Source organism: Microtus oregoni, unplaced genomic scaffold (assembly GCF_018167655.1).
Source record: "Microtus oregoni isolate MIOR12 unplaced genomic scaffold, Mior012 000025F_ref0000491, whole genome shotgun sequence".
Classification (NCBI taxonomy): domain Eukaryota; kingdom Metazoa; phylum Chordata; class Mammalia; order Rodentia; family Cricetidae; genus Microtus; species Microtus oregoni.
This window is the reverse complement of record NW_024543084.1, coordinates 36270738-36295075: the sequence shown is the minus strand read 5'-3', so window position 1 is coordinate 36295075 and position 24338 is coordinate 36270738. Positions and strand designations below refer to the sequence as shown.

At 39.0% G+C, this 24338-nt stretch overlaps 1 protein-coding gene across 1 annotated transcript in view; it reads left to right on the top strand.

Annotated features, from left to right (window-relative positions):
* Nucleotides 1-24338, top strand: part of LOC121462569 (serine/threonine-protein kinase Nek1-like) — a 65340-nt gene that overhangs the window by 19080 nt on the left and 21922 nt on the right. The window contains exons 6-8 of the mRNA XM_041674205.1: nt 7504-7624; nt 8856-8944; nt 9783-10003. Of these exons, the coding sequence (XP_041530139.1) occupies nt 7504-7624; nt 8856-8944; nt 9783-10003 (431 nt within the window). The remainder of the gene's footprint in view (nt 1-7503; nt 7625-8855; nt 8945-9782; nt 10004-24338) is intronic.

The following is a 24338-nucleotide window of genomic DNA, read 5'->3' as shown; positions in this document are numbered from 1 at the left end:
CTCCCACCTATCCTCTAACCAATAAAATGGGCCAGGGCAGTGCCTTTATTAGCCAATGACCCTCCTCCATCATTTTATCTCTTTATTTTTCAGAAATTTGGTATGATTTTATGTGTATGGGTGTTTTGCCCACATGTGTGTCTGTGCACCATGTGCATGCTTTGTGCCACAGAAACCCGAAGATGTCAAATCCCCTAGAAAGGGGTACCATTGTGAACTGCCATGTGTGTGCTCTTCTGCTGAACTACCTCTCCATCCTATCGATTATTATTCCTCGTTATGTCTAGTTTTGAATAGTATGGTTGTGAAGTATCTTAGTGTACTTTTCTTCCTGTTTCCTCTCCTTGGACTTAGGAAATTCTTCAATATATAGACTTAAATCTTTTGTCAAATTTGGAAAACTTCACCAAACATTAGTTTTTATTTGACATAATTTCTTTATTGATTCTTTGGAAGTTTCAAGTCATGAAACTTAATTCCACTCACCTCCCAGTCCCCCCATATCTTCCCCTCACCCCTGCAGCACCCCCCAAAGAAAAAAAATTTTAAAAATCAAAATAAAACAAGCAAACATAAACAAAATCAAACAAAACAAAAAACCCTCTTCACTCCCCCATCATTCCCACCTCTCTAGCACCTCTTTATTCATTCTGGTGGCATTAGGATCTGCAGGTGTCACCCGGTTACCCTTTTGTCCAGTCAGCTTTCCTAGCCGATGTGCATTGCAAGAGTCATTGGTCTGATCCACTGGATTCTCACTGAAGCTCCTCTGGGATCCTGTAGATATCCCACAGGACCAGTCCTTTCATGAGTGCCGGCAGGTCCCAGATGGAGTAGATGTTAGGGTGGGTCAGTCTACTAGGGCCTCTCCCGTCAGGTGAGGGGGCAGAGCCAGCTCCCCTATGCCCAGGCCATCAGGCCCAGTTCTTCCTCGTGGGTGGGGCTAACTCTCTTTCTTAAGTGTCCAAACATTTTTTAAATATTCTTTCTCCTTTCCAGTTTCAGGCTAATAAAGAGACCCTGTTTCGCAACAACACACCAAATTGGATAGCAGTACGTGAGAAGCAGTAGCCAAGGCTGTCCTTGGGTTTCACATGCAGTGCACACACGCACACTAACATGCACATGCAGAAGGGTTAGGGATATATAGAACAGAAGAAGAATATGGTTTAGCTCAAAAGGATGAGCAGAATATTTCTGAAAGAAAGATGAAAAATTGAGGACTATATTTTATCAATGTTTATCCTAGGAGAGGCATTGTGAGCTTGAGGAAATTAGTGTCATAACTATACCAAAGGAATAAAATCCATTTTAAAGGTAAATGGAAGGCAAGGAAGTACAAAAAGTATATCTGTTTTATAGGAAGTGAAATGGAACGGGTGGATGGTGTTACTAGATAGGGATGTAAAGACATTGTAACCTAAAGAGATTTGAAATTAAATTTTAGTTTTGTTTTGTTTCTCGAGACAGGGTTTCTCTGTATAACAGCCCTATATGTCCTGGAACTAGCTCTTTTAGACCAGGCTAGGCTGGCCTCGAACTCACAGAAATCCACCTGCCTCTGCCTCCCGAGTACTGGGATTAAAGGCTATGTCATCATCACCTGCCTTGAAATTAATTTTCACCAATTATGAGGAAAAAATCTATCATGTCACTCACTCTGCTGTCTTCAAGCTGTTGATTTCCATTACAGCTAGAATACAGCCCACAGCCCTTCATGATCCGGGGACTCGGCTCACCCTCTTAGTTCTTCATGGCACTCTGTCCGTTTCCTTTGCCCTCACTGTGAATGGCTCACCTCTTCGATGTGCCGCACTCTTTGTCTCCACAACTCCCCAGGATTTTTAGATGATACTTACTCCCCACTGTCTGATTCTGAGAGCTCTCTTCATAACATACTTTTAAAGACATGTTTGTTTTTTATTCTAATTCTTCTCCTGTCCTTGCTTACCTTACTTTTTCCTATCAGTGAACAAAACTACTCAGTCACAGAAGACCTTCATATTGGTAAATTCAACAGCCTGATTTTATAGTTCTCTGTATAATCAGATACATATGTCTTTTTCTTCCCTTAATGAATAATAAACCTCATTCATTTAAGTTTTTATTTAGAATTTAAAGTAATGAGTTTTTTTTTGTGGGAGTTTCATAATCTATTTTCATTGATAATCAGATGTTTTTTTTTTTCCCTTAAGTATGTTGTTTCCTTTTAACATATAAGCTTTTTAGCTAAGCTTGTCTGACATGTACCACATGTTCTGGGCTTTCTGTGTGTGTGTCACTCAAATTTTATACAGGAAAATAGTTAATAAATAAATAAACGGACACACAACTCCTGTTGTGAAACGTCTGAGGTGGGAGACTATACTATAGCCGACTTGGCTTCTGGAGCAGAGGTTCTCAACCTGTGGTTCTCAACCTGTGGTTCTGGAGCAGAAGTTCTCAACCTGTGGTTCTGGAGCAGAGGTTCTCAACCTGTGGTTCGAGGCCCCTTTGTGGCCTTGAGAAAACACAGATACTTACATTATGATTCAAAATTACATTTATGAATTAGCAACAAAAATAATTTTATGATTTGGGGTCACCACACCATGAGGTACTGTATGAAAAGGCTCCACGCAGCATTAGGAAGGTTGAGAAGCACTGCTCTGGATTAATAATAGACCACTGCCACTGTGTAAGGTCAGTAGCGGGCCAGGGTGAGAAATACATAAGCTTCCTGGAAAGGGTTATATAGACCTGTCTGGCATGGAACCCATTGAGTTCCTGCTTCAGAACTTCTAAGTCCTAGGGTTCCAGGTGTATATATCACCATGCTCAGCTTCTCTTATTTCTTAAGAAACTGGGAAGACTGATCACAAATAAACCAAAAACACAAGAACTGGGTGATCAGTTCTGCTTCTTCTTTAGGCCTAGAACAGTACTTTCCTAAAACATGAAGGGCAATCCTTCCTGTTACCAGGTACTTGCTGACATTAGCTTGTTTATCTTTCTGAGTACATTCAGATATATGTGCTTATCCATGTTTGTGTGTATATATAGATTAAATAAAGATATATTTATTTAATGTATACACATGTATGTATATACACATATATGCACATATATCCATATATGTGTGAATGGGCGTGTTCATATATAATTCTCCCTTTATATTGCCTTATTGGTTATATGCAGTTTTATTTGCATTGTTCTAGATTTTATTTTTAAGTGTATTTTATGGACCTTTACTACTACTACATTAAAATTCTCTTTATGTTTGTATATCTCATTGTGTTATATCTAAATTCCTAGAATTTCATTATGAGAAATTTCAAACATGTAGAAGAATTTAATAATTTTGCAGTAGGTGTTATAATCATCCATTTACCTTCTACCATTAGTGCTGTCCATTGTATCTATCCTGTACTCATCAGTCTTATTTCTGACATAACTCAGAGTCAACCGCAGACATTGGTATACTTTCCTGTGCTTCACAGCATAGAGTCACCGTCAGAATTCAGTATTTATTTAGTTTTTCTCCTTTTATGTTATTTTAAGGATAATGATTTGTACATTTGCTGAGTTCCAGCAAATGCGTGGACGTATTTAACATTAATTACTAATAATAGATAGCGCATTACCATCACCCCAAGAAGTGTCACAGCCCTTCCTCAATCAGACTTTGACTTTTGTCTCCCAGAGACTCTTTGTCTGAAATTTCCTCACCTTATATTAGTTATTCTGTTTCTAGAATGCCATGAAGCCAGCCATATGAGTTTTGTGTTCTCTTGTTTCTGGCTTCTTTGACATATGCTTTTTGAGAGGCATCTGTATTGTGAGCTTTAATTTTTTCTTTTAAAGATTTTTTCATTTTGTTTTGGTTTTTGGTTTTTGAGTCAGGGTTTCTCTGTAGCTTTGGGGCTTGTTCTGGACCTAGCTCTTATAGACTAGGCTGGCCTTGAACTTACAGAGATCCACCTGTGCCTGCCTACTGAGTGCTGGGATTAAAGGTGTGCGCCAACCAACTCTTTTAAAGAATGTTTTATTGGTATAGTCATTTTTATATTCTTTTGCTCAATGTTAGATTGAGATATCTATCCCTTTCCCGCACTCAAACTGTTTATACATTTACATTTAGTGTGGGTTTGCTTTTTCAGTCCACTCCTAACACCTAATACTTTTATACTATTTGCATTCTACAAAATTTAACTGTACCACCTTGCTTTATCTGTGATTTTTTTCTCTATTTCCTCTTGCTTTCTTAGAGTTCATTACTCTGATAACTCACTATTTGATTTAGAGTCAACAGTATATACTTTTATGAACTCTATTTTCAAATGTCTTCAGTGCTTAACCTATATATAGCAAGCAGCATTATAACAGTCTTGCACTTTCTTCCTTCCTACCTTTGTGCTAGGATTGGGATGGGTGAGGTAATTGCTTTGCTTATATTTTTGCTATAAAATTCATAATCTACTTATTAGTTCTTAGGGACACGTAAGCAGTAAGTGAAGTGGTCCTATGTGTCTGCTTTGTGTTTATATTTTTAGTGCTCTCTACCGTCTGGCTCTGTTTCCTCTGCGTGTTGGCTTCCCTTTAAGACTTGCTATGCTTTAATATCACTAATGATTGGTTCCTTCAACTTGTATATGTCTGTAAAAGTTTACTGTGCCTGCCTTCACAAATATTTGTTAAGAGCTATGGAATTAGCTGATACTTTTTTCTTTCTATTCTACTTTAACAATATTTCTTCACTGCTCGCAGCGGGAAGTCGTCTGTGACTGTCAGTCTCAGCGGTTCCTCTGGATGCAGGATGTCATTGTCCTCTGGCTGCTGCTCTGGCTTTTTCTCAAAGCCCTGGTTTCAGTGAGCTTGGTGGTGACACTCCTTGTTCTCACATCCTTTTGCTAGTGTTCTTGGACTTGTGAGTCATAACTGTCACTTGTATTGGAAAATTCTTTGCCAGTATTTTTTCCTGTATTCTTTTGGACTTTTCTCCTACAAGTCCAGCACCAATCTTTTTTCCCCTCCTCCTTTTGGTAGAGGAGGTTCTAGTCCAGAGTCTCTTCATGCTGGGCAAGTACTCTGCAACTGAGCTGCACACCAGCCCAGCTTCCCTTATTTTGTCCCTCCCATGGTCAGTCTTCTTTAGTTGAACCCAAGGGAGCCCAGCTATAATAATCACTACAAATGTCCTTCCCCAGTGAGTAATCTCATCATCTCTGTCATTTGGACATTGCCTTTGGTTGGTAGACCAGATTTTACTTGATTATTTTTGCTTAGGGACAAAACACTGAATTATAATTTGTGGAAGTTTATGTAGTTTTTATATTTCTATAACTACTCTTGACCTTTGTTCTGGGATACAGTTTGGTTAGTTATGAGTATCTTGATCCTTTTAGGCCTTCTTCTTAAGTTCTGTGAAGTGGAATCAAGCAGTGTTTAGTTTATGGCTAATCTTCCCCTTTTACTGAGTCCACAACCTTTCTGAACAATCTGCCTAATGGCTTGTGAACTACAGGCTGGTGGAGATAGGAACTGGTTCTGGTCTTTGTAAACTCCAGGTCTTCCTCCTTCACTTCTGTTGGGTGCTCTCCTCTCGAGAGATAAAAGATAAAATTAACCAGCAGGATGAGTGTGCATATAGTAGAGAGTTTATAGCCTAGTTTTGAGGTTGGCAAGCTTCACTTTTCCTACAGAGTTGTGGAGTAAATATTTTAGGCTTTATGGAAACCAGGTCACAAATTGACTTTAGAGGATAGAATGTTAGTTTTGATAGAGCTGAAGATCACTAGGGAATTGTTAAATAGTGAACCTACCCCTTTAAGAAGCTGATCTCTCTAAGAAGTCCATCCCACAGCCTGGAAAAACCAGGCCTTGCTCCCCTCAGCTCTTTCTCTGGGACATAGAGTTAAGAAGCTATCTGTGCTGTGGGTCTACCGCCCCTGATTTATAGTGCTACACTGTAGCTGGCTCCTTTGTGCTCCCTGTCAGTGGGCTGTGTTGAACAAAATCATGTGATATGGAGCTTCCTACCAGCCCCTGGAAGGATATAAAGGTCATATATTTTCCTGTGTTTGTAGAATTTCTCTAAAGTTGATCCCCTCCCATTATCCTGTCCATGACAGCTGTCTCTCTGGTTCTTTAATCTGTGCCTCTTACTAAAACTCCTTTGTGGGTTCTAAGGGAAAGCTCTCCTCCATCAGGCCTTCTCCTTCCTATTGTCTGTTAGAGGGCGCTGTCCTGCCTCAGAGTGACTGCGTCTCTGTTATCTTAAGGCCGATAAAACTCTCCCAAAGGAAAACTTGTGTCAGCTTCTTTCTAGAAACAACCAACCCATTGCCACCTCCTTTTCTCCCTCTATTTAACAAGAACAGAATTACACATTAAAAGACAAAATAAAAAGGTTCTTCTATCTTAGTACATACCTTGTATGGATGACCCAAACATTCATGTGAGCAACAGATCAAAATTAGTATTTGCATGTCTCTTGTCTTTCACAATAGGGCAAAACATTAGAAATTTGTAAATAGATAAGAAAAGCATATCTGAAGTCCATGAAAAAATGTGCATGGTGTTGAATTAAGTAAGAAAGTATATGATCTCAGACAGGAAAAATAGAAGTTTCAGTGGGACTGAAGAGAGGACTCAGCAGCAAAGCACTTGCTGCACAGTTATGCAGAGCGGAATGTGAATCCCAGCACCCCATGTCTGCCATTCTGCAAGCACTCATAACTTCAGCTCGAAGGGATCTCGCTCTTTTCTAGCCTCAACATATATTTACACATACCTTGCATATGTGCATACATTCATGCAGACTTATACATAAACATATAAATGGACAAATAGACTCTCTTTAAAGATGGCCAGAAAAATAGTTTCCTAGCTATTAATTATTTGAGGGTATAAGAAAATTGATTTAGCATACTTCTCAAGGCCATTGTAAAAGTCCAGGTAATCATATTGGTTTTCTTTTGTGTTTGTTGGAAGATTTCCAAGATTAAAGTTTCTTTACTAAATATTAATAATACAGTCTATTTTCTCATACTTGTAACAACAGGTATCTTTAGTCTTTAGTTTTGATTCCTTTATGCTGATTTACATATTGCTGTAGTTTTAATAAGGCTTATATCTTTTTTTTTTTTTTTGAGACTGGGTGTCTCCGTAGCTTTGGAGCCTGTCCTGGAACTAGCTCTTGTAGACCAGGCTGGCCTCGAACTCATAGAGATCCGCCTGCCTCTGCCTCCCGAGTGCTGGGATTAAAGGCGTGCACCACCACCGCCCGGCATATACCTTACATAATAATGAATATTGTGCACAGTACTCAAGTATTTTTGTTATACCAAAAAAATGAAAGGCCTCGTCTTTCATTTTAGGAATGACTGTGCTACAGAACTAGCCCAGAAAGCTTTAAACAGTTGATTTTCTTTAGTTAAACTAAGTGAAATAATAACTTACAGAAAGTTAGTCAGCCCATTCTCAGCAAACTTTACTCTGACATCTCCTGATCTTGCTCTGCAGAACCTGATGATTTGGAGACAGAAGTTCTCCAAGAGCCAAGTAGCACAGACACAGATGGAAGTTTGCCACGTGCTGTTAATGATGTGTGGATTAGTGAGGAAGAAGAAGCTAAGGAAACAGAGTATGTTGTCTTTTTCTTTACTTTTCAAAGGCAGGTTCCTTTGGTAAGCTCTTTAATAAGTAATGCTGTATTAACTAATGTTGTAGTTTAATAACTTCATATTGTAGTACCCCCTATAAAGTAATTTGATTTCTTAATAGATATTAGCATGGGACAGAAATAAAAAACTATATGAAGATAAGCAGTAAATGTCTTGCCAGCCTTTATTCCCATTCAACCAATTTCTGATTTTTCTCTGCAGATAATTTTTATTATATATAAACAAAATACATAGTCTTTTCAAATACAGTTGCTAATATATACAATGCTTATTAAAACCTTTTCAGCTTTTTAAAATGTGTTTGTGTGTCTTTGAAAGTGTATGCTCACATGTGTGTGCACAGATAAAATATGGAGGCAGGAAGCCACACTGAATCCCTTGGAGCTGGACCTGTAGTATTTATGAGCTGATCCGTGTGTGTGCTGGGATCCAAACGCTGGTCCTTATGAAAGAACAGTCAGTGCTCCCTCTTAACCACTGAGCAAACTCCATGCTCACTTTGTTTATAAAGTCGGTAGTCAGCAGTTAAAAAGGGCTTACTGCTCTTGCGGACCTGGGATTGGCTCCCAGCACATACATGCCAACTCATAGACCCTGTAACTCTAGTTTCAGGGTATCTGATTCCTCTTCCCTCCTTCAAGGATTCCTGTGCACATGTGATATACACACACATACACATACATATAGAACAAATACTTTTTTAAAAAGTTTGTCGTCTGGGAAATTTTCTCACATTAATTGAAAGTTCTCTATTTTATATTCTATTATATGGATATAAGAAAACTCAATAACCTACTACTTGATGAATATTCATGCTATGTATTGTGATGCTGCAATGAGTAATGTTTTACATAAAATATTTTTGCAAAATCAGGTGGTTTTTTTGAAGCAGAGATGAATTTAGATGAATTGCATTTGTAATTTAGTCATTCTTTAGAGTTTTGACCAATGTAAACTTTCAGAATGAATGAATATTAACTAATAATTAGTGATTGGTAAGAGTTTCACTTTGCTCAAAGTAGAAAACACTGTACTTAAAGAGGAAGTATTATATTAAGATTAGAAAATCATTTGGACAAGGGAGTTCAGGATGCTAGTAGATGTGGATTTCATTTTCTTTATATAAAAGGGCTTTTATTTCTAATAAAACTGCGTGGTATTTATTTTGTTTGGTTTGTCTGTCTGTGGCAGGTTGGAAGATAAGGTTGCTGAGCAGCAGAGTGAGGTTTGTGAAGGCAGCATTCCAGGGAATGTGGAGCAGTCTCGTGAGGATCATATAGGTAAGTGACACTGCTGGAGTCTAACTCTTTCTGGACGGCTTCTTAATACCAGCCTGTCTCATTTGGGCACCATTATAAGTCGTCATAATTCTATTTTAAAATAGGCCTAGAAACTAGGAACCTGTACTAGCTGGCCCGGGATTGTGGTAATATAAGCAGTTAACTTTTTGGTAAGTTGTATTGTTGAAAATGAAAAGAATTTGCTGCTAAAACAAAGCAATATACCAAAGACACTGAGTAAACTGGTATCTTTTTAAAATACTGTTGGTCAAAATATAACACAATATAAACAATTTTTATCCTCTATGAAAACGAACAGAAAAATTGATTTTCTAAACTGTATTTTTACATTTCTTTAGATTTCTTTATTTTAAAACTTCCAATATAATAAAGATATATATGAAATTAAAATGTTATATCTCCTTAATGGTTATTTATAAGATAGTATACAATATACTTATATGTATACTTTGATTTTGTTTACCTGGTATGAGTTTTTTTAATTCATTTTTATTTAAAAATATTTTATATGGCTGAGTGTTTTGTCTGCATATAAGTAGTATTTGTTCCACATTTGGTCATGGTACCCACAGAAGCCAGAAGAGTGTAGCATGTCAGATTCGCTGGAACTGGAGTTAAAGATGGTTGCGAGCTGCTATGGGGGTCCTAGGAGCCACACCCAGGTCTCCTGCAAGAACAGCAAGTGTTTTAGCACCAAGCCATCTCTGCAGATCTTAGGATGGGATGCGTGTTAAATATTATATGATACTTGCTGATATTTTTAGAATTTTAAGTGCTATTCTATAAATTTATGATATAATCTCTTTTTATTCCACAGAGCCTGCAGTAGATGATTCTCAGCAGTCCAGATGTGACGTAGAGAAGTCAGTACCGCCAGAACCATTCTTCCAGAAAGTGGCTCAGTCTGAGCACTTGAGCGTAGTTCAGTCAGAACCAGTTTCACTCCGATCTCGCTCTGATTCACCACCAAAAGCTAAAACCAAGAACTCCTTACTGATCAGGCTTTCAACTGGTCTATTTGATGCAAACAACCCAAAGGTAAGTGTGGTCTCATTTGGATGATGCTGTCTCTCCACTGATAGCATTGCCTAATGGCCAGTGCTGGCTTTTAATTGATTCAAAACCCAAACAAGTACAAACAAATGCAACAGAATGTCCCGACTTTACTGGATATTGGCTAAGGCTCTTTTTAGTGGTACTAACAAATAGCTTTGGAGCTCTGGTTCTCTCCCAATAAATATCCTACTTGGGGAATAAGACAGAGTTTATAGCAGGCACTCCGAGTTGCTCGTCTGAGGAATTGTTTTCTCAGCTACCATTCAATGTTACCACACATCAGGTCCCACAGCAAATGCCAATACCTACAGCTAAAGGATGTGGCTGTTTCAGCAACCTTGATGTTCCTGTGATTCTGTTGAGACAGGCCAGAGGAGAGGTGTAAGTCCTTTCCTGATAGTTCCTTGGACTCCTGCACACCATTCTGGCTCTTGTGGTTTTCACTCTTTTATGGGCAGCTTCATTCTACAAGTAGGACTGTGTGGTGCAGAGTGGATACAGCTTCTATCTGGATTCTCTTAGGTCCTCCGCCTGCTTCCCTGCAGAGCTCTCCTCTGGATTTGTAAATTCATTTGCCTACTTTACTTATATGTAATTTTACATATGTATACCTACCAAAATATGTCATGTATATTGTTTGTGTAGCTCTTTTTATTGTGTATATTGCAATATTATAGATGTTGTTTTGATTGTTTTGATATTATTAAAAATAAGTATAACTTAAAGTCTCTTTTTCCATTAATTGTTAGCATGTATATATATATATATATATATATATATATATATATATATATATATACCTTAACATAGCCTGCCCAGTCTTGTCTGCTACTTGTATGTATGTTTCAGGGCTAACCTCATGGTATTGAATCACCAGTTGATGTGCTGCTCCCTGGTGAAGACTGCTTGTCTCACTCTCAGTATTCCTTAGTTGCCTGTAGTTTTTTGTGTAAGACTGAGGCCTAATAGGCCTTTCCTTCTGCTTTGGCATCTCTGTTATTGTTGTTCTTATTCATCTCATGCTTTAGCAGTCTTACTGCTAAGACATGGATGTAGCTCCTGACATTATTACTAAGAGATGCTATCTTATAGCAAACTCCCTGATCCTCTGGCTCGTACACCTTCCTGCTCCTTCTTCTGCAATGTTCTCTGAGCATTAGCTGAAGGTTGTTTGGTAGGTGTATCCATTGGGGCAGGACTCCATAACTCTGCACTTTTGCTTGTTGTTTTCTGTGTTGGTCTCATTCTATTGCAAAGAGAAGCTTTCTTGGTAAAAAGTAAGGACTGCACTTACACTCTTAGAGTATAAAGATAAACATTTAGAATATACTTAAGGATTATCCTGGTTTAGTAAAGTGGAGGATGTAGGTTCTTCTCCAAGATCCATGACTTCCCTAGCCATGGTTAATTGGCTAGGTTTCCAGTGCCAGGTGTGATTTTTCCTCTTGTTGAGTGGGTCTTAAGTCTGATTTGCGAGTTGCTGGTTATCGTCAAGGTGGTGCCACTACTGCACCCTTAAAGTTACCGTGCCGTGCTGGTCATTGTTGTGGTTCATAGGCATCATAGCTGGGTATAACTGTTGGGTTTTCCCCTATTTTTGGAAGCTTGCATGAAACGTTCTGGTTCTATGAAAGCTAGTCATCAGAGCAGTTCTTCAGGTCAGTTCCAGCTGAGAGGCATCTGGGCCGCGCTTTAGCAATAGGCACACTCCACCTTGGGACTGGGAGGACGGTCAAGGGCTATAATGTCAGTTCCAGCTGAGAGGCATCTGGGCCGTGCTTTAGCAATAGGCACACTCCACTTTGGGACTGGGAGGACAGTCAAGGGCTATAATGTCAGTTCCAGCTGAGAGGCATCTGGGCCGTGCTTTAGCAATAGGCACACTCCACCTTGGGACTGGGAGGACAGTCAAGGGCTATAATGTCAGTTCCAGCTGAGAGGCATCTGGGCCGTGCTTTAGCAATAGGCATACTCCACCTTGGGACTGGGAGGACAGTCAAGGGCTAAAATGTTTTAGTAGTCAGTCTCTTGGAGAATCCTGACCTGGTGTTGGGAATTCTGTTAGATTACTTGTAACACATTCTTAGCAGTACATTTCTGTCATTGGACCTCTGTCTCTATTAATCCTATAATTATTTTCATAAAATAAATTTCTACAAGTAAAATCCAAAATTTATAATGGCTGAATTATTTCTATTTAAGAAATAGTTTTGTGGCTAGAGAAATTGCTCAGTTAGTAAAGTGTAAGCTTCAACACCTGAGTTTGAATGTCCAGCACCCACGTAGAGCCGGGCAGGGCAATACCCAGCTGAAATCGTAGTGCAGGAAGATCGCTGGCGTTGCTGTTGAGCCAACCTAATCAAATTGGTGAGCTCCATGTTTGGTGAGATCATGACTCAAAAAATAAGGTAGAGAGAAATGTAGGCCTCCTGTTTACACACACGTGCACATGCAAATGAACACATCCACACACACAGAATAGGTTTTGTGCTATTAAAATTCATCAAAAATGAATGAAGTATATCCATTTCTCCATGTGCTAAAAAGCACCTTATAATTTACTTAAAAGTATCTCTTTAACGAAAAATTGTTTGCTTAAATTCATATTTTTATATCTGAAATTGACTGTTTTGTCTATTTAATTAAATTGCCAGAATTCTTTAATCTTTAACTGTGTTTCAAAATAACATCATTTTGTTTTTCAATCTAGTTGAGTGTCCTTTTTTTTTTTTTTTTGGTTTTTCGAGACAGGGTTTCTCTGTGGCTTTTGGAGCCTGTCCTGGAACTAGCTCTGTAGACCAGGCTGGTCTCGAACTCACAGCTGGTAAAGTATTTAATTATGTTTCTCTTAAACTTAGAAATGTTAAATTCTGTTGCTTACTCTAAATAGCAGACATTAGAAGATGTAAACTACCAGAACAGTTTTATAGTCTTCAGCATTAAACCCAAAGGCATTATCAGACATAAGCGCTATCATTATTACTTATGTACTTTCTTTCTATGTGTTATTGTGCACGTGTGTCTGTAGGCACCAGTAGTCAAACTCAGGCTTTGTTCCTTAGACATTGTGCACTTTGGTTTTTGAGATAGCGCCTCTCATTGGCCTGGAGCTTCCCAGTTAGGCTAGGCTGGCTCACCACCACGCCCAGGAATCCCTGTCTCTGCCTCTCAGCACTGGGATTACAAGCACACATCACATGGTAAGCGTTTTACATGGGTGCTGGAATCAAACTCAAGTCCTCATGTTTGCTTGGCAAGCACTTTAATCGGAACCATTCGCCAGCAGCCCATGTGCTATCTGTGTAGCTGTCATTAGCCCGAGCTTTTGAATTTATTGCTATTTACTAGGCTAATATTCACATTGTGTGATGCTTTTGAATATTGGTGTCCTCTTAAACTTTAATTGAGCTTAAAAACTTCTATTTGATGTGCTTACTCTGGAAGATTTTAGCCACAATGCAGATATCATGTATCATGTAGATTTCTGTGAGAGAAGAGGCAAGAAGGAAAACAGAAGAAACCTAGCAATCCATGGCCGTTTCAGACTAGAACAAAAGTTTTCACATCCATTCTGAGATCAGGAAAGCCGTCACTGGGCCAGTGTAGTAAACAGTAAGATTGATAATGGTAGTCAAAACTTCATAACTGAACCATTAAAGTAAAAATTATAAGTAATCCATTAAACTAAAATAGTGTGACCTAACTTCTTACAACGATTTTCACTGCTCAATCAAGTCTTTTTGTATTAAGTTAAATTACTTGTGTCCTGTTTCTAACAAAGTCTTCTCTCACCCACTTGCCTTCTCAGGGGCTTTGCTCCATTGCTTTTCTGCTCCGGCTCATCTTTTCTATAGTGGATCATTTCTTCAGTGTCCTAAGAAATCTCATCGTAAAATGCAAGCCTGGCTTGACCACATGTCTTGTTTACTCACCCACCATCTGTTTCTCTGCTATTCATGTCTACACATCTTAAATATGCTGTAGTCTCTACACATGCATTCACTCCCAAGTACATTCTGCACGGCTTTCGACTATCCTGCTCTTGTCGAGGTCGGCAGTTGGTAGTACACTGCCATTCCTGAACCCGTTCTCTCCTTACTTGATGCTGCTACTTTTCAGCAGCATTGTGTTTTTTTTTCAATCTCTGGTAACATTTATTTATCATTTGGGACAGACACGCTCCTTTTCTGTCTTCTTAAGGTGGAATCTTGGGTGGCTAATCTTAAGCCTTTCTTCTTTTCCCATATGAGCATATAGAGTTGAACTTCTCTCTGACTATGGTGGTTGCTGTTCTCCAGAAACTACTTCCTCTGCTCACTGTCATTCAGGCCTTGAGACAAGTGTCTTGTTGGCTACTATAGTAGGCCAAGCTGGCTGGCCCAGAAGCTCCCAGGAAGTCTCCTATTCCCTCCCACAGGGGCTGTAAATAGTACAACCATATTGGCCTAACCTGGGTTCTGGAAATCCAAACTAAGATTTTTTTACACTTGAACAGCAAGCACTGGACCAACTGAGCCATCTACCCTGCCAAAGTCTTACTTTGTAACCAGTATGAAATCTCTTTAACATAAGCATCCATATGATGTCATCAATGTGACTGGATTTGCACCTGTGATTCTACTTGACTACTTGTTTTGTTCAAAACAGAAACAAAATAGCAAAGCTTTTATTATTTTTCCTTTATTTGGGATTCAGTGTTTTTAGGATTTCATCTACTCTTTCTACTAGTAGCTTCCTCATATACTTCTTTTAAAAAATTAAATGATCATTCTGCTTTCAAAATAAATCTTTAGCTTCTCATAAATTCTCTTCCAGTAATATTGTACAACCCTGTGTGTAATTGAGAACCTCACAGTGTTACTGCTGCTTCCATCTTTCTGCCTACCTCTGTGTACTTTTTTTCTTCCACTTTGAGAATCAACATTAACTTTGAGAATCAACATTTCTTGTCTAGGCTGTTGATAGCTTTTTTCTTTTTTCCATACTCAGTTTTAAAGAATATATCTACTAGATATAGGGTTATGGTCTTCAAGGTTACACTTGTTTTTGACAAGTTTGTCAGGGAGTAACCCTCATTCCCTTGTATTTAGTGTTCCTTTTAGTATTCAACTACTTTAGAGTACAGGTGTATGGATATCCTTCTTGGAAACTGCTTATTCATTTCCTGACTTCTCTGACCCAAATAATCACACAGAAACTATATTAATTACAGCACTGTTTGTCCAATAGCTTAGGCATATTCCTAGCTAGCTCTTACATCTTAAATTACCTTTTTCTATTAATTTGTGTATTTCCACAAGGCTGTGGCTTACTGATAAAGTTTCAGCATCTCTCTCCTTCGGCAACTACATGCCTTTGTCTTCTTTCCTCCTCTATTTCTACTTGGAATTCCCACCTTGCGTATTCTGCCCTGCCATAGGCCAAAGTAGCTTCTTTATTAGCCAATGATAATAAAGTATATTCATAGCATACAGAGGGGAATCCCCCATCAGAGTCTTTTGATAGTATAATTGTCATCAAGTCTTTAAACCTTTAGCTATTAGTTTCGTGCCTTTTCTACTGTCTTCCTGAGTCCAATTACATACATATTAGACTACTTGATACAATGTCATAAGTTACTAAACCTTCGTTCATTTTGGTTTTCCATGGAGTAGATTTTGTCATGTGTTCAAATTTGCCTGTCTTCCTTTCTATAGTAATAAGCTATTCTCATTCAATAAAAAAAGTCATTTAAGTATTGCTTTAGCATACAAGTTTCTGGTTTTATCTACTGGTTTTCCTACTAGTTTAGGGTCTTTTCATCTTGCTCCTCATATGTTCTGTAATTGTTTAAAGCTGGACATCATAAATATCACATGGCGAGTATCTGGGGTCTGTTGTCATACTTTTAACATGTGTTGGGCTTTTTCAGATAGTCCATTTACCTCTCAGTCCATTTTATATTTTCAAGCTTTTTCAGCTTTAGTGGAGCAGATATAAAATTATTTACCATAGAGCTAGTTCAACTTGTTACCTCTGACCTTCTGCGGCCTCCACAGCATGCCCAGATTCTCATTGAAGACACTCCTCACATCTGGTCAAAGTTCAGTCGTCTCCTCTACCTGCATAAGCCTTGAGAATTCTTCAGCCTTCTTAACCAGTCTTCCTCACTCCATTTCCATCTGTAACCTCTTGCCCCAATTCAAACCAGAGCCGTTTTTAATGTTAGGTATCATATCAAGTGGAGAGTTTCACTCTACATGTACATGTAAGACCTTGCAGGGTTTTGTATCCTTTTTGCCTAGTGGAACTCAATCTTCATTTTGTTAGTCTAGGAAGTTCACACAGACTTCAGGTATGTCCTTTTCAGACAGAAGACCAGTTTAATGGCTGGATACACCTCATTTGTTTCTGTCACCCCAGAATCACTATCTTAGTTGCATGTTGTTTAGTATCTACGTTGTTTTATCTGTTTTATCCAGTTTTCTAGTTGTTTTGTGGGAGGCTAAGTCTAGCCCTTGATAGTCTTTCACAGCAAGAACAGGAGTCCTCAGTAGATAAATGTTAGTTTGTCAAGGCCATATCTTGAGCCTTTCTGCTGGCACTGCCCCACAAATACTCTCTGACCTTAATTAAAGTGGGGACACATTTTATGAATCAAATCTTTCTGCTGTCACTTGCGTCTTTAGTCCACCCACTAGCCATGTCATCCAGTTGTTTTAACTCATCTTCCTCATTCTCTTTCTTTGCCCCAATTCAAACCTGAAGCATTTTTAATGTTAGCTATTATATCACACCAGTACTATGCTTAAGACCTGAGATTTTCTGCTGCTCTTAAATTGCATTCCTTCTTCACCATGGTCTGTAACGTTTGACAAGACATTAACCACCTCTCTGACTCACCTCCCAGTTGCTCTCATCCTCTTTCCCCTTGGTAGTCAAACCCTTCCTATGTTAGAGACTTTGCCTTGACCCAGATTGAGCTTCTCTTTGTTCTTTTCAATTCTAACGCATTTTTCCAGTGTTTCTCTGTAGCTTTGGAGCCTGTCCTGGAACCAGCTCTTGTAGACCAGGCTGTCCTCAAACTCATAGAGCTCTGCCTGCCTTTGCCTCCCGAGTGCTGGGATTAAAGGCATGTACCACCAAAGCCCAATGAATTCTAACTCATTTTTTTACTTTCAGGTATCATTTCTCAAATGTTATCTTCACAAGCCTTGAGCACAGTAATTTCCATCCAAAGTTACCTTTTTATTTATTTTATAATTCATAGAATTCATCTTATTTTTGTTTATCTTCCGCTAGAATATTATCTCCTTCAGGCTAAGAACCTTACTTACAAATTTTACACACACCAACACACACACATACACACACATATTCATAGTTATAGCCCATGCCTTAGAATATAATGAATGATAGATAAATATTTGGTAACTAAATGGATGAATAGCAGACATTTGGCCCTCCCTGCCATAGCAGACTGAAACTAGGCGTCAAGATAAATAATCCCTCCCTTTAAAAAATGTACATATGAGCCAATGAAATGATTCAATGAGTATATGTAATTACCTCCAAGCCAGACAACCCAAGTTCAGTACCCAGGACCCACATGGTTAAAAAAATAAAAAAACCAACAACTCCTGCAAGTTATCCTGTTACTTCCAGTAGTGCACCATGGCACACAAATGTGTACCTACCCACATACAAACATATAATTAAAAAATTTAAGTATATACATACATGAACATAATTAAAATAGTGATGAGTGAGACTGCTGGTTCATATTCTAGCTAAAGTCTTTTAGTTGTTTAAGTGCCTTACTTAGTTTCTCATATGTAAAGTAGGGGTAATAATGGTTTGTTGCCCATAGAATACTAAAAGAGTGAGACCAAGTAAGTGAAGCACTTATGTTCTGCTTGTTTTTCTAGCTGTGTACTCAGTAAGTGTTAGATGCCGTCACCAAGGAGGATGAGAATTACAGGAACTCTTAGCAGTTGCAGGAGTTTCTAAGACAGTGATTGTGCACTGTAAGCTTTGTTTATTTCATTGACCTCAAAGTACATTCCTATAGATAATAATATACATTTTTTTTCAAAGCTCTGAGGAAGGCATTTGGCATTTCTACTGTAATGAGGGATAAGCAGGTTGTATTTAACATGATTAAACATTACACAGGATGTACAGTCAAAATTACATGGTACCCTGTTAATATGTACAATTTTTATGTTTTCATGTATCAATAAAATCAATTTAAGAAAATAAAACTAGTTAACAAATAAACTGAAAAAAAGAAAGTGAAGTACATTCTTGATTGTGCTTCATCTTTCAATATCCAGTACATATCAAAAAGTTAGTTCCTAAAAGGCATTGTGTATACTAGAAATATTCACATCAGGAATTTATTCACCTATGATAGTTACTAAATGCAAGATCTATTAGCACAAAAAGATTTGTCTTCAGTTTATGCTAATATTCCTTTGTGGCCTCGCCTTGCTTTGTGCACAGCGTGAGAAACTCTCGAGAAAACTTTATGTATTCGTCTTAAGAATGTCATTGCAAATGTTGTTTGGCACATCTCTGTGTTTCATGGTCCTAAACTGGGTTAAGTGAATCATTAGCATCAATTCAGTCGATGCTTATCAAGTGGTAGTGTATGCTAGGTGCTCTGTTTATAGTAATGATACGATGTTTGTAAACTGAGTTAAGTAAATCATTAGCATGCATTCAGTAGATGCACATCAAGCTGTACTGTACACTAGGTGCGATGTTTATAATAATGATGTGATGTTTGTAACCAAGAGAGGGAGTGAATAAGTGGAAAACAGTTGTGACAGTTCCTACAGTGGAGAAATGAAAATGGATAGTGTGCCAGCAAAGAAGAAATGCTTACGTCTGCATTAGGGTTAAGAAAGGAAGGTTTGGTGCAGAAGTTTGAAAGGTCTGGACCTTCAAGAGCATTTAAAGCAAACCAAGTTGGCATGGAGCAGCACAGTGTGCTTGAGGTACTGGGGCCTGTGAAGGAGCTGAGGCTGGAGCAGAGACTCGCCAGTTAATAAGAACTCTAGCTGCTCTTCTCAGCTTGATTTCCAGAACCCACATACATGGTGGCTCACTCTGTGTAACCGCAGTCCCAGGGAATCGAGGTGTCTCCACATACATGGTGGCTCACTCTGTGTAACCGCAGTCCCAGGGAATCGAGGGGTCTCCACATACATGGTGGCTCACTCTGTGTAACCGCAGTCCCAGGGAATCGAGGGGTCTCCACATACATGGTGGCTCACTCTGTGTAACCGCAGTCCCAGGGAATCGAGGGGTCTCCACATACATGGTGGCTCACTCTGTGTAACCGCAGTCCCAGGGAATCGAGGGGTCTCCTCTGGCCTTGCAGTTACTGTACACATGTGACACATAGACTGACATGCAGGCAAGCACTCACACACATTTAAAAAAGCAAAAACCAAAACTTTGTTAAAATCTCAAAGTGTGAATAAAGTAGTTTACCAGTCATTTTTGTTCCTAATCAATAGTTTTCAAATGTGTGGCTTAGTCAGAGCTTTGTGGGGGGGACGGGTGGGGGGAGATTGTATATGTATTTTTTCCAATAAGAAACACACTTTCTGAAGAGATCAAAGTGTTTGTCGGCTCAGATTATTCCTGTCTCCTTGCTCGTCTCCTATCCTCTGCCGCACAGTTTAATAGACATATCTTCAGAAGCCTAAGAGTCAGGAAATACTAAGGCTAAGGCATACATCGAATGTACTTTAAATAGGTTGTTTTGCAAAGCCCAAATGTAGTATTAGTTAACTGAATTGTACAGTTATGCACACACACGGATAGTAATTAGTGATTTAGTTGATCACTGTAAGACAGGTCAGGTAAGGAGAGTAATACTTTGATGGCCATTGTCCATCAGTGAGGATGTAAGTGATGGCTGAAGCAAGCACAAGTCTATTCTGCCTTTCACACTATTTCCTTATACAGTGGTCCAGACAAGTTGAAGACTATACCCAAGTACATAAATTGTGGTTAAGACTGTGTATTATCCATCAGCGAGCCATTAGCAACTGCTACAGTAGTCGCTAACATTAAGTAAAAGATTTATCTATGTCATAGTTAAAGTGAAATGAGAGTTATAAACTGTGCTGCATTTCTGAGGCTAGGAAATATGAGTGTTTAGGGGAAGCTTTTCCTGGTTTTGGCTCTGGAAAGATTTCTCTTCTGGAGGTTTCTTTGTACGGGACTCATTTTCCACCCAGGCTGCAAGCTTTCTACTTGTCTGTCTGTGCTTGCCGAGGACAGGTGTGCGTCAGCACAGCTGCTGCCTCCTTTAGATTTAGGAGTAAGTGATGGCTTCACGTCTGTTTCTTCTGCAAACAGAGAAGCACATTTCCTAAGGTAATTAAGTTCAGTGGATTGGTTTTAAACATGTGGGTATAACAGTAAATGGATAGTCTCAACAGTAAATTTCAGAAAGTCTAAATAAAGTTACACTTTCCTCAGGATCTTGCTGGATTATCAGAGGAACAAAGCCCTTGCTTTTCTAACAGGCCCATTTTACAGTGTGGCTCACAACAGTGGTTACGCCTGTGGTGTCCGGCAAGGGCATAGATATGTGGGTGGTTGACTCAGATAGCAAGTAAGGAGATGGTAAGGTTAATACTTGGATAGAGATGAACTAATTTCACCAAGACTCTAGCCTGGACAAGTAACTAGTCACTTTGTTGAAGGTGGAGGAATTTCTAGTCAAACTTCTTTATAGAATTTTGTGTTCTACCGGTAGAGTATTCATTCTAAAAAATTCTTCAATATGGAGTATTTGAGGCACAGAGTAGCCATGTGTCTGGACAGAGTTGAGAAAGATATACTTTTGGCATGCACACTTGGCCTGGCCGTTTCCTGGGCTGTTTGAATCACTTTATGTCTCCTCCTTTGCTATTCGAAATAGTAGCAGTGCTTCCAGAGAGCGTCAGGTGTGAGTCTCGATGCCTTTATGATAAGCTGTTGTTATGAATGCTTTGTCACACACAATTGCAAACAGAGAGACAACTAAAGAGCTTTAGTGGGCAGCATCCAGTTAGACTGTGACGGGGCAGCTAGTACAGTTTTGTTCTTTGCTCTCTGACAGAATGAAGTACCAGTTACGATCTTGTCCTTGCCTAGTTTGTGGGGGGAAAGATTATATTTTTGGAGTAATATGGAGTATTCTTAATTTTCTGTTGTTACTAGAACAGTCTAACTCACTAAAATTCAAGCAAATGCATATTTAGGATTAGAAAACAGCCCGTTTCCATTATCTCTTGAGTAATTCAGCCTACTTTGATTTTACGAAGATGGCTAATAAATGTATAATACTAATTATCCATATAGGATAATCAACTTTGCCAACCATGTGTGCAGTCTCCTCCGTGTTGTTTCAGCAACGGTAGCATAACAATCTCATGCTCACAATCCTGTTGTCACCCATACACAAGAGCAACTTGTCCACAGTCATATAGTGAACTCCTGTAGCCAGTAGGTACCAGAGCTATTCCCCAGAGGTTTTCACCCAAGAATCCTGCTTTCATATCGCAGCAATGCCTACAAGAACTTGTAGAGAGAAAAACCTAAACTTTGTATTTGTAATGACTGTTAAGGAAAATTATTGGTGTATTTCCTCCCTAAATTACTAATGTTTTCAGGGTTAATTCATTCCATGAGAACAAAAGGAGTGCAGTAGGCAACTATGTCTTAACTCCTTTTCAAATTCTCAGCCTTAAGATTGCAAGAGAGAGACTGGGGGAGAGAGAGAAGGCACAAGAGTCAGCCAGATGACATCCACAGCACCGGTTCTCTTTCTGGTACAGCTAGAAGTGTCTGGTTCTACCGCAGTGAGCAGCCCTCGAATCAGCCGTAGGTTATGCAGCATGAGCTTCATCCGTTTGAGCTCCAGCTTCAAGACACTCTAAGTTAGACCTGCTTTTTCCTGAGTACATGTCAATCTTTTACTTTGAAATCCATTTTTAAATAATAAACATCTCTTTTAATAAAGTCAGCAGTTATTTATAAAAAATAAAGGTTCCTGAGGAAACAATGTTGAGTATTTATGGTAGTAATCAGAGGCTGAACAAAATGCCCCCAAAGCAAACTACTATATAGTATAGCTAGAGGATTACTAACTCATAGTTTATATTAAAACTTAAAAGGATTAAAAGAATTCTTTGATGTAGAATTTGATGTGCAGTCAGTAGTAACACTGACACTTAATTCATTCACTGCTTTATGTGATTCCCTTATTTTTATGGGGAAAAAGCTAATTAATACTAAAACTGAAGAAAACGTAGCGTTTGAAATGTAAGCTTCCCTAAAGCCTTGCTCTTGTTTAAATTTATCACAGTGCCAAATGCACTCTGGTATGAAGAGTTGAGGGGAAATCCATACCTGAAGTAAGCGCTCAAGCAGTGCTTTGAATCACCTGTCTGTTTAGGATTTCTTTCCATTGGAGCTAAGACAATAGAATATACTGTAAGCAACATAAAAAAGCCAAGAGAATCAAAACAGAAAAATGAAGGGATCTAGGACTATACCTCAGGGGTTTAATCTGGGTTTAATGTGCTAACAGCCTTAGCACCAGCAGATGAGAACAGAAATGTTCTGATATAATGTTTTTCCTGCGGAGAAAGATGAAGATCCATTTAAAACTTAAAAGCCAGACTGCAGTGGCAGCACGTAACTGCAATCCCACGTGCTGCAGAGGGCAAGGCAGGAAGACTGTTAACTTCAGCCCAGCCCAGACAGCATCTCCACAGATGCATGCAGTGTGAAGGAGGCCTACAAGGAGTTCTGTCGACACAAAGGTGTGTCCTACAAATACACCAGGAAATGAGTATTATCCTTGAGAAGAGCTAAGGTGTCAAGTTACATGGCCCCTTGAAATACTGTCCTGATGGAATTATTTCATGATAGGATATAAAGTTATATTAATATGCGTAGTGGCACATACATGGAACTGTAGAATTTGGCCAACAGAAGCAGAAGGATTACATCCTGGGCTAAGTATTGGGGAGGTATTTTAACTACTGAAAGGTATAAACTAAAATTGAGATGTATTTCTTTGGATAAGCTAAAGTTTTCTCAGCCTAAATATATGTATGGCATTCTCAAGTATAAGTATATAATTAATTTATTCTGTTCATTTGTGTTGATTAGCAATCAATTGCAAGATGCCTACTTTATATCTTCTGGCTTAATATATATATATATATATACATATATATATATACACACACACACACACACATATATATATATATGTATGTATATAATACGTATATCTATTTATATATCCCAAATCTCAGGAAGTCGGAAGCTGCATGTGGGTGAGATGCAGCCAGCCTCAGCACTGGGAGAGGTGCCTCAGCAGCACCGCTGATGTCACTCAGTGCTCTAGCAAGTGGGGTTTGTTTTGTTGTTTTTGTTGTTATTAACCATTTTTGCCAGTTTTACCGGTTTGTAACTGATAACCATTTTCCTTAAATGCTTTAATATATGAACTATGTCCAAATAATAGGAACATATCCTTTGTTATTCTGAAAAGGTTGCACTAATAAGATTGACCAGATATGCAAATTTCCATTAATACGTTAAGCACTGCGTTTTCTTCAAAGCCTTCCCTCTAACACCTCGTTATTTTCAGGGCCTGGTACTCAGATTCCACTGTCAGATTCCTCTAGGAACTTGTGTTTACAGTTACTTGTCTCGTGTCCTGACTGTCACATTCTCATTGTTGAAAGGCTGGCTAGTAGAGACTCTTCCTGGTATTCCTGCTCTTGCCCAACACTGATCGAAATGTCAACACCTACACTGTGTGTGATTTTTCTTAGCACAGTTGGCTGAGTTCCTTCTCAGTGTTGTTATAAATGACTCAGAGCTTGTCCTTACAGCCGTCTCTTTGACCCCAATCAGCCCTGTTCTGGGGGATGTAGTCAGGGTTGTCTTTACACTGATGGAAGGTCCCTGGTTTAACAAACCACATAGCTAGCAGCAGCTCCTAAGAGCAAGTGGTGCGCAGGTTTCCGATTGTACATGATAGTGGCTCAGCACAGTCCAGACAATTCTCTTCTGCTTTCAGCAAGTCTGCACAGGGAGAGTTGACCCGGTAAGGTGGGCGAACTACAGGATGGGTGAGAGAGAACAAGTGGGCATGTCTCACACCGCCTGATTCCCAGCAGACTTACTTTTCCAGGCCATGTGTGTCTCTGCAGAAACCACTCTCACTCTAAAAGGTGACCGGCACGATTTCTGTGCTAAAGCCCAGTCATTACTTACAAGTTTAGTTTTCTTTGTAAAAATAATCTAAAGC